The sequence below is a fragment of the Myotis davidii genome, unplaced genomic scaffold, assembly GCF_000327345.1.
Source record: "Myotis davidii unplaced genomic scaffold, ASM32734v1 scaffold545, whole genome shotgun sequence".
Lineage (NCBI taxonomy): Eukaryota > Metazoa > Chordata > Mammalia > Chiroptera > Vespertilionidae > Myotis > Myotis davidii.
Window position 1 is genome coordinate 1,737,816 of NW_006296634.1, and position 11,501 is coordinate 1,749,316.

The 11,501-nt window shown below is 38.6% G+C and overlaps 2 protein-coding genes across 2 annotated transcripts in view; one reads left to right on the plus strand and one right to left on the minus strand.

The window, feature by feature from the left end:
- Nucleotides 1–11,501, minus strand: part of CTNNA1 (catenin alpha 1) — a 140,533-nt gene that overhangs the window by 57,932 nt on the left and 71,100 nt on the right. The gene's annotated exons all lie outside the window — the stretch shown is intronic.
- Nucleotides 5,276–9,029, plus strand: LRRTM2 (leucine rich repeat transmembrane neuronal 2). Its single transcript, XM_006772452.2, has 2 exons — nt 5,276–5,740; nt 6,082–9,029. Exons 1-2 carry the CDS (start codon nt 5,737–5,739, stop codon nt 7,629–7,631), a joined length of 1,554 nt encoding a protein of 517 aa, XP_006772515.1. The 5' UTR covers nt 5,276–5,736; the 3' UTR covers nt 7,632–9,029.

The window sequence follows — 11,501 nt, forward strand, 5'->3', positions numbered from 1 at the left end:
CCTCCCTCCAAAAATAAAGGCTAGTAAAATCCACTTCCTCTAATATAGGCCTTGATACTATATAGGCCCAAGTAGGAAGTTGCCAACCAGGAATCCAAAATGTTCTTAGCAAGGAATGTACTCAGATCCATAAAATCTAGGGCTTTTGCCTGGCCGGTGTGGCTCATTGGTTGGGTGTCAACCCAAGAACCAAGAGGTCACCAGTTCAATTCCTGGTCAGGGTATATGCCTGGTTTCGGGTTCAATCCCCAGTAAGGGGTGTGCGGAAGGCAGCCGATCAATTATGGTTCTTTCTCATCGATGTTTCTCTCTATCCTTTCCCCTTCCCTCTCTAAAAAATCAGTAAAATCCTATTTTTAAACAATCTAGGGCCTCCACCCTAAAGACTATCACTTCTGAAATGCAAAGATATCTTCCAAATGGTGATCAAGACTGGTAGCAACAAGGTATTGTTGTTGTTGATTATTTTAGAGAAAGGAAGGGAGAGAGAGAGAGAAGCATTGATTTATTGTTCCACTTATTTATGCATTCATTGGTTGATTCTTATATGTGCCCTGACAGGGGATCAAACCCGGAACTTTGGCTTATCATTCAGATGGGAAATGTCTGGCCCATGGGTCATATAAAACCTGAGAAATCATTTGGTATGGCCCTGTCAAGTCATTAGGCATGAGTTAATTAAATGTTTGACCAACTATACCAGGCTAACTTTTTTTTTATTGTTTAAAGTATTACATATGTCTCCTTTTTCCCCGATTGACCCCCCTCCCTGCCACTCCCACCCCCTGGGACAAGCCCCCACTGCCCCAGTGTCCGTGTCCATTGGTTATGCCAGTGATGGCGAACCTATGACATGCGAACTCATTTTTTTGGTTGATTTTTCTTTGTTAAGTGGCATTTAAATATATAAATATCAAAAATATGTCTTTGTTTTACTATGGTTGCAAATATCAAAAAATTTCTATATGTGACACAGCACTAGAGTTAAGTTAGGGTTTTTCAAAATGCTGACATGCCGAGCTCAAGATTCACCATCACTGGGTTATGCTAATATGCATGTATACAAGTCCTTTGCTGTTGCAAATGGTAAGAGTTCCTTCTTTTTTACAGCAACGTATAGCAGGCTAATTTTTAAATATATAAGAGGTTACTTTTGTATGGCCTGCAAATGATGTTATAAATATCCAAATGGTCCTTGGCAGAAAAAAGGTTCCCCACCCCTGGCTTATCGAGACGATGCTCTAACCTACTGAGTTACCTGACCAGGACCCAGCAAGGTTTGTTTGTTTGAATATGTTTTTATTGATTTTTTAGAAAGAGGAAAGGAGAGTAAGAGAGAGAGATAAAAACATCGATGAGAAACATTGACCAGCTGCCTCCAGTGCACCTATTGGGGATTGAGCCGGCAATCCAGGTGTGTGCCCTGACCTGAAATCGAACCAGAAACCTCTCGGTGCATGGGATGACGCTCAACCAACTGAGCCACACCAGCTGGACCAACAAGATTTATTTTAACATACTTTCCAGAGCACCTCTATGCAAGACCTCTGGTGCTGGAATATGACAATTTTTGGTGTTGGGCATGATTAACAAAACATTTGATCTTTCAGTATAAAGCAAAATCAAGCTCCATCTCTACCACAAAAGAATAAGTGATTCCATGTATATTTCTGTACATGTGCTCTCTAAGTGGAGAAATAATTCTCCCTAATCATCAACACACATTAAAAGCAAACTTTCACATTGAGGAATGCCAGTAACTACAGCCCGAAAGCCCTGCTGCTTAACTCACTTAATCTGCTTAAACACATTTAGAAATGGTCAGGTTAGATTTTACTGCTCCTTTGCCTTGTCATGAACAACTAAAGTAATGAAAATTTAAACAGATGATATGAATAGTACCTTTCAGAGGTTGTACTGCCACTTTCAGTCAAAGATATATGTATGCAGAATAAAGCTGTTCTAAAATGAAACCAAGAAAAAATTTAATTCAGGAAGAACGTGGGTTTCTGTTTAGTTCTCTTTGCTAAAGAAAGGTAAAGATCAAAAAATAATACAAAACTCCAGCCCTAGCCGATTTGGCTCAGTGGATAGAGCATCTGCCTGTGGACTGAAGGGTCCCAGGTTCGATTCCGGTCAAAGGCTCATGATCCCCAGTGGGGGCCGTGCAGGAGGCAGCCAAACAATGATTCTCTCTCATTATTGATGTTTCTACCTGTCTTTCCTTCCCACTTCCTCTCTGAAATCAATAAAAATATATTTTAAAAAGAAATAATAATAATAATAATGGTAATAATACAAAATTCCATCACTGGGAACTGTGTGCTCCATCAATTTTGAGACATGGTCTATTATTTTCTTTGGTTTCACTGCCTGAATCTTTTGAATCCAAAGAGAGGGCAAGTGAACAAGATGGCTGGTGACCTAGAAGGAATTGTGCACTCTGAGCACTGTGATACCATATTACTGCCCTCTTTTCCACATGCATAAAAAATAATTAGCTGTGATTCCATTGGTGCGTCTCTGGGCAATTTCTGTTGTGCATAAATCTGTAATAACTGTACTGGGATAATATAAATATTTCCCATTTTTTAGTTTATAAGATGTAGGCCGAGTGACCTAGACAGCAGAAAGGAGAACCAAGAGTCTAAAAGAAAGGAGATTATTTTCCTTCTAATTTTTCATATATAACTCATTCCTAATCATGGTTGCTCTAATCCAATTGACTCTAATGCTTTTCTCCACATGGAACTAAAGTGGTTACTTCAGGGAAGAATTTAATCCAGCTCCTCTTGCCTGGCAAAGGTTTCTCTTTTTTTTATCAAAGGGTGGCTGACTTCAATGCAGACATTTACAGTATCTCAAGAGCTTTTTTTCCTTAAAAAAGTAAATTAAAGAGACCACCTTTATCAGATTCCCCCATTGGAGGTTTTGGGATCAAGTTCCTGCAGAACAGTAACTTTGAAATCTAAGGTCACAGACCCTCTAAGAATGTGATTAAAGCACATTCATAGAAAAATGTACAAGCTACAAAATTCCACAAGACAGTCTACGAAGCCAGGTTAAGAACTTTTAGCCTATAGAGAGATAGACTATGGAAAGGCTCAAGATTAGTCTTGAGCATCCTTGAAGTCTAACAGGAACTCTCCTCTGTTTCTTAACCAGGAAGCAGGAAAATGATAGTATTAATGTGGGCTCATTCCTGAGAATGTGGGGTTCCACTCATGGGCAACTTTGGTTTGAGGGCTTCTCTTTGGCCTGGGGAAACTGTCGTCTAAAACCCTACCTGTCCAATCTTTCCTTCTTCTCTGCTTTCAGAGATGTCAGACCTGCCCTGTGGTCTGAAGACTCTACCAGCCCTCAGAGTATCCCTGCTGTCTTCTTCTTTTTTTATATATATATGTTTTATTGTTTTTTTACAGAGAGGAAGGGAGAGGGATAGAGAGTTAGAAACATCAATGAGAGAGAAACATCAATCAGCTGCCTCCTGCACACTCCCTACTGGGGATGTGCCCCCAACCAAGGTACATGCCCTTGACCGGAATCGAACCTGGGACCCTTGAGTTCGCAGGCCAACGCTCTATCCACTGAGCCAAACCGGTTAGGGCTCTTCTCTCTTTCTTTATACTTCCCAGGCATTTTCCCTAACAAAACTCATACTTCTAATACCGTCCTGGGGTCTGCTTCTAAAACTACACATGTGCAGTTGCTACAGTTTCACACCTTTACACAGGGCCCCAAAGAAGTAGCCGAAGTCTTCCAGTTCTTATTCCAGTACCACCAACACAGAATCTATGCCCCTTAAAACAATGACTTTTTAGACATGCCCATAGGATGAAGGCCATGGAAGCCAACAGGCCAATGATGTTTCACAGACAACATGGGTAGTTTGAGATTTCTGCCTTCAGGTGTGAAACAAGACCCAATAAGGCAGCGGTTCTCAACCTGTGGGTCGCGACCCCTTTGGCGGTAGAACGACCTTTCACAGGGGTCGCCTAAGACCATCCTGCATATCAGATATTTACATTACAATTCATAACAGTAGCAACATTACAGTTATGAAGTAGCAACAAAAATAATTTTATGGTTGGGTCACAACATGAGGAACTGTATTTAAAGGGCCAGAAGGTTGAGAACCACTGCAGTAAGGGTACATGCCAATGGTATAAGAGAAATTGGCATGGAAGGCTAAATCAGTAAGGTAAAATGTGTAACAGGACGTACCTTTGTTGGGCCTGAAAACATGACCCTGACTTCATGCTAAAATAGCTTTCACAACACTAAACATGGAGCTGTACATTCATAACCAGGCTCTGAAAAGTGATAACACTATTCAACAGCAAGAAGATAGAGTTAGGTCAAGTTAAAACACTTAAAGTCAGTTGTTAAGTGTGCCAGTAGGAGCTATTAAGTGTGCAAATAAATGTTCTATTATTTGAGTACCACAATGGCCCAATCCCAGCATCACGGGAGGCTTTCAGTTGAAGGAATAGGTTAAGATTCTGAGGTAAATACAAGGGATTGTGTTAGATTCAGCCATGCTGTATCACTTTTTCTAAATCATTTCTGTTCCACTGTTAAGGCTTAGGGCATGCAGTATTAAATGACTGTCTCAACCTACCCTTTTCTCCTGTGATAAAACATTATTATAAAATAGTACAGAGGAGAAATCTTTTAAATTAGAGTTTCTCTGAAAGTCTCAAAGAACAAAATAATCAAATGCTTTGCAAGCTTTTCCACCCTTTATTCTTAGTTTGTGGTATTAAGCTCTTAGTGACAAAGAAGCCAAACCCACATATTTAGTTTACCAACACACTGAAAGCAAATCGTAGTCGTACTTCTATTTTAACCAAGCATGACAACAAGGTGATTGAGTAGCTTCCCAAACTACCAGAGCAGCGGGCAACAACTTGCATAAGCTGGCGTTAGATCAGCACTTCATAAATCCTGCAGGCTCCTGACCATTTACATGATCTTTCTATGCAGAATCGGCAGTCTGACACTGGTTCTCACAGGCAATAAAACCATCTCTCTGCTAACCCAACTCACTGTTCAGACGGGTCTTCTTGAATGCAGTCTTTATTACAACCCCACTGCTGCTCCTACACTGAAGAAATAGCATGTTTTTAAGTCAGGAGTTCTTCTTTCTTGCTTTATTGTAATTGGGGGTCTTACAACGAACCGATACTGTTACAAAGCATCGTGCTTTATAACAGTAAAGCTTCTGGAAAACCCAAACAAAAGACACGTCACCCGGTGACGTCAGCCTATATACAGTTCTGTGTGGTCGCAGCACATAAGCAAATCCATTCTTGTGCCGTTTCTCGGAAAAGCTTTTCAGTAAATGCACTCATGCTGCTCCAGGAGCTCTTCTCTGCAACAAGCCGCCCATCTGCCATCAACAAGTTAAGACGGAGAGAACTAACAGCTGCGGAAAGGAAAGACTGATGCTTTGATTAACCAGCTGAGCAGTTAGAGGAGGACGAAATTAATAACTTATATTCAGAAGCGATTTAAGGAAACAGAGTGGTCACGAAAAATGAAACCAACGCTATTGAGAAGAATATCCTAAGGAAAGAAACAACTCACCCTGCTGGATTAAATTTTACTCAGAAAGCCTGGGGCATAGAAAACAGGAAACTGGTCAAAGGCTCCTGCATGTTAGAGCCTTTTACAGACTCACTGCGTTGAGTCTAACAACCGCGACTGAATGCAGCCTCCAATGTGCTCAGAAGAATGGGTAAGTCCATGCATTTATATGCCTTGTACAGTCAGCAACAAATCACGCTTTTTAAAATAAACCACTGAATTCCCATTTTATGAGGGGAATCACTGTCACATTTTTGGATCCTGAGGTGTTAGTAAAAGCATATATTGATGATAACAGGCTATGTTTTATCTTCTTAATGGTTTAAGTTTTGTTCCAGTCATACTAACAAGGTTAATTTTTCTGCAGCAAATGAAAACTAAATTATATGCAGTGAAATATTTCACGATATTGTTATGTTCATTTCTTAATAGCTCATACGTTCTGCTAAAATATATCCTATCTTCTTGTTTTCCTTAAATTATATTCTGCAGGCTTACATTTCAAGTGGCCATTAGGGGCCCCTATGCTGGCAGCAATATATGCAATGAGTATGGTTTTAAAAATGCTGCCTGCCTTGGGAATGGCGTGTCCACCTAAATGCCGCTGCGAGAAGCAGCTCTTCTACTGCGACTCTCAGGGCTTCCACTCCGTGCCAAACGCCACAGACAAGGGCTCTCTGGGCCTTTCCCTGAGGCACAATCACATCTCAGAGCTTGAAAGGGATCAATTTGCCAGCTTCAGTCAACTTACCTGGCTCCACTTAGACCACAATCAAATTTCAACAGTAAAAGAAGATGCTTTTCAAGGACTATATAAACTTAAGGAATTAATCTTAAGCTCCAACAAAATATTTTACTTGCCAAATACAACTTTTACCCAACTGATTAATCTGCAAAATTTGGACCTGTCTTTCAATCAGCTGTCATCTCTGCACCCAGAGCTCTTCTATGGCCTTCGGAAGCTGCAGACCTTGCATTTACGGTCCAACTCCCTGCGGACTATCCCAGTACGCTTGTTCTGGGACTGTCGTAGTCTGGAGTTTCTAGATTTGAGCACAAACCGATTGAGAAGTTTGGCTCGAAATGGATTTGCGGGATTAATCAAACTGAGAGAGCTTCACCTAGAGCACAACCAGCTGACGAAGATTAATTTTGCTCATTTCCTACGTCTAAGTAGTCTGCACACGCTCTTCTTACAATGGAACAAAATCAGCAACTTGACATGTGGGATGGAATGGACCTGGGGCACTTTAGAAAAACTAGACCTGACTGGAAATGAAATCAAAGCCATCGATCTGACAGTGTTTGAAATAATGCCTAATCTTAAAATACTCCTAATGGATAACAACAAGTTAAACAGCCTGGATTCCAAGATCTTAAATTCCCTGAGATCCCTCACAACTGTTGGCCTCTCTGGCAATCTGTGGGAATGCAGCCCTAGAATATGTGCTTTGGCCTCCTGGCTGGGCAGTTTCCAAGGTCGGTGGGAGCATTCCATCTTATGCCACAGTCCTGACCACACCCAAGGAGAGGATATACTAGATGCAGTCCATGGATTTCAGCTCTGCTGGAATTTATCAACCACTGTCATCACAGCCATGGCTACAACTTATAGAGATCCAACCACTGAATATACAAAAAGAATAAGCTCATCAAGTTACTATGTGGGAGACAAAGAAATCCCAACTACTGCAGGCACAGCAGTTACTACTGAGGAACACTTTCCCGAACCAGACAATGCCATCTTCACTCAGCGGGTAATTACAGGAACAATGGCTTTATTGTTTTCTTTCTTTTTTATTATTTTTATAGTGTTCATCTCCAGGAAGTGCTGCCCTCCCACTTTAAGAAGAATTAGACAGTGCTCAATGATTCAGAACCACAGGCAGCTCCGATCCCAAACACGACTCCATATGTCAAACATGTCAGACCAAGGACCGTATAATGAATATGAACCCACCCATGAAGGACCCTTCATCATCATTAATGGTTATGGACAGTGCAAGTGTCAGCAACTGCCATACAAAGAATGTGAAGTATAGTATCTACTTATCATCAAAAATTACATCAGATAAGTAACCTATTTTACATAGTAGGGGCTAAATATCTAATTTTTAACAATGGTGACATTAAGCCTAATTTTCAAAACCAAGTGGAGACTTAAGTTTTTGAAGTGAAGTGTTTTTAATTTTTTTTTATGAAACCATATTTTAAGTGTTAAATGAAGCAATGCTCACATTAATTTGCAATCTTGTTGGAAAGTCTATGCTTACTTCAAATTAAGGCATTTCATGTATGTGATTATATACTATTGAGTGTAAACATATGCTATTTTTTTTCCTACTGAAAACAGTTTGGAAAGAAGGTACTGAGCAGAAAAAGATATGAATCAATACTTGTTTGATCATTGCTTTCCATCCCAAGTACCACCATTGGCTTGTTGCTTAAAAGGAGACTTAGCAAAGTTCTCTTGTATGATAATTTGGTATTTACTTAAATTTACAATTTACTGCCAGTGGGGGAAGAAGAATTTCATTATGCTATAAAGACTGGTAAATATTAAACACTCTTATTCCAGAGTTTTTGCCTGGGTTAATAGATATTATCAAAGTCCACATCATGAAATTAGAACCCTTTATGTAATTCTAATAAGCTGAGTAACTCTTTAATATATTTAAACAATGAATCCAAGTGAATGTGGAAAAGGTCTCATTACAATGAATTCAACACTAAATGATTACAATGACTTTGTATCATACAGCTATAGTTTAACTTATAATGAACATGTTGACCTTTTGTGGCATTTTTAGACAATTATTTTAAACTAGTATTACATTATCATTTTACTTATTAGTTTACTAAATCTTATATTTACATTTATATGTGAAAAAAGATTTAGAAATTATTTTGGAGAGAAAAGAGAGAAACTGAGTCAACTTAATCCTAGGACTTGCTCCCTTTAGTTTGAAAGCACACACAACATTCTCTCCCTTTCTCAACTGTCATGATCAAAGTTGTCTTACAAAGAGGTTTAAACTCTTTCTTCTGTTTTCTTCCTAATGCTCACACCTCAGATCCAAATAAAAAATAATTAGCAACAGGCATAACAATGATTCTTAATAGAATATATAATATAAAGGAACATTAAAAATCACTTTCTAAATATTATATTCTGAAATCTGGCCTTTTAATAAGGATACATAGTCACGCTATAAGAGCAGTTCCTTCCAAGTGAAAGAAACAACAGATTACAGAGCAAACCTTTTTATGGTAAAACACCAACTACATGCTTATACTGCCATGCAATGGTAACTCAAAGGTGGCATGGAGGGGAGGGAGATGAAAGGGAAAGGCAGCGTTTTGAAATCTGACTCACAGAAATGGGTTAGCTGAAGTTAAGAGGCAGCCAAGAGTGAGGCAAATGGGTAGCTGTACACTATCTACAGGCCCCATGACCTACAGCTGAAATGAGGAGGAGGAGGTCCCCTAGTGTTAATATAAACACCACAATTAACAAATGATAATGATGCCACACTTTTCATGTGAAAAAGAACCACATGTATTGCGTTTCTTCAATTATGATTTCTATGGAGAAACTGTAACATATTTAAGATTCAGATGCAAGTTATCAATTCACACAGAATTTTTCCATAAACAAAGTTCTATGTATGCTGCAGCAAAACCCAAGACATTAGACTACTGACTTGATTCTAGAAGAATGAACATTTTTATAACTGACATTTACAACTGTATGTGAAAAAGGCGAAAATCCCTAGAGAAAACCACTACCATAAAAGAAGAAAGTTACCTTTTCCTTAATACGACCATTAAAACATGATATTTTTCATTCAAGGCATATTTTTTCTTCCCTGGACTAAACTGAAAACATGTTAAGACTACATTTTAACCTATGAGGTTTAATTGTAATTTTTTTTTCTTTTTAATACTAAAGAGAGGGGGGTCTGTTTATATTTCAAAAACACAAAAACATGTCTCAGTAAAATGCTGACAAGATCACATACTATGGAAAAAATGTATTCTCTGAATTTCTTAAGGTGGGTAAATTAGTTTGGCAAAGTCTCTGTCTGTAAAGTTTAGGTGATCTTGAGCAGTGAGCATTTCACTTCTTGTTAAACCAGATCTTAGGCCTGCCTGGAGAGAGACAAAAGCTGATTTAATGGCACAGAGGACAGCTCACCACTTCCCTTCAGGGCTGGATCTGAAACCCCCATTACAAATGAGAGCTCCACAGGTAAAATTTACCAACTCATTTATCAGGCAAACGATGGCCATTTGTCAGAGAAAAGCGTTGTCACAATATTCTGTCCTGAACACATAAGTTTCCATTAGCCCTAAAGAATAGCAAAAAAATATTTTCTATCATTTCCACCACACCAAATTAATTGAAATTGTGAGTAGAAGGGTGAGAAATACTGGCTAGGAATCCCCACATTAATCCTAAAGATTACAGTTAGTAAAATGGACCATTAATCAGCAAAATTCTTAATATATTTAGAAAAGTAAATTGGAAAAGCAAGCCATTTAGTAATTCAGGGAACAGCAGAACCAAGGCCACCCCGGCATACTTTCAAGATGAAAAATAACTGATTTTTTGCCCTGCATATTTTCTTCTTCTTCTTCTTCTTCTTTTGGTAATGCTCTCTGAGAAAAGTGAGTAAAAATGCCAAGCAGCATGTCCCCTCTTCATTAAAGCACAAACTTCCCTTTTGAATTGCCTATTGAAGGCAGTATTCCATTTAATTTCGGTCTTTTTGTGTTTCAGTATCAGCACAGATTTGAAGATGAGACTGTTAGTTATATGTGCTCTCTTTACCAACTGTCTAGAGTGGAAGAGCATCGCAGCTACACTGCAGATCCTGCTAACCCAATGTTAGGGCTTTTGTTTTTTGGTTTAGTTTTATCCTCCTCAGCCTCCTCTTCCCACCAACCCCGTTTTTCCCTCCCCCATTTTCAAGATTAGAGGAAAATGACCACTTATCAAGAACTAGAAAAATAATTAAATCTCTGGAAAAAGAAATGCTAAAGAAGGTTATATACTGTACCCACCTAGTAATCAAGAGCTAGTTTGGAATAATTTATATTCATTTCTGTAGTTTGCCAGGGATTTCAATCACCTTTACAAAATGAGAGTGGGCTGACAAATCTGCAAATTCACACGCAATTCAGAGAGAATACCCACTGCCAACATCAAATAGCAAAGATACTAATTTTTAAGCCAAAAATCTGTACTAACACATGTAATTTCTTAATGTGCCTAAGTTAATTTCTGTACCAATTTAATGAATGGAACTGACTAAACTTCCCGACTCCACTAATTATTAAAATCCATCTGCTTATTCTGATGCTAGTCACCAAGAGCGAGATTCCATCTTTCCAATAAAAATGAGCCCCATGTAACACCAGGTCTGAATCCTAAAATTGAAAAAAGGCATTTCATTTTCTATACTTCCTACACAGAGTCGGGGAGGGGAGAGGGCTATAAATGCTGTTCTCCCTCTAAAGTGTAGTTATCAAAATAAAATTTGAAAGAATAATTTTAGAAGCTGACTTATATGACCATTTTCCTAATAGAGCAATACAGTGACAGACTTGTCTCAAAAATCTGTTTTGAGACATGCTTTTCATATCTTATTGGTTAAAGTGCTTCAACTAGAAAAAGACAAGGGTGATAAGGCCAATAATTTAAAGGAAAAAAACAAACAAACAACAGAAAATGACGGTTTAAGCTTTCATACAATTATTGCAAACATTTGGAAACATCTGCTTCCTTCAACTAACCTATCCTTCCTTGGTAATTTTTTAAAGTTTCATCTATGGAATGTTTTTGAACCTTTCTATCAACACAGATTGGAAACCAAAAGTACAATCCAAACACATTGTGTTTAATCACC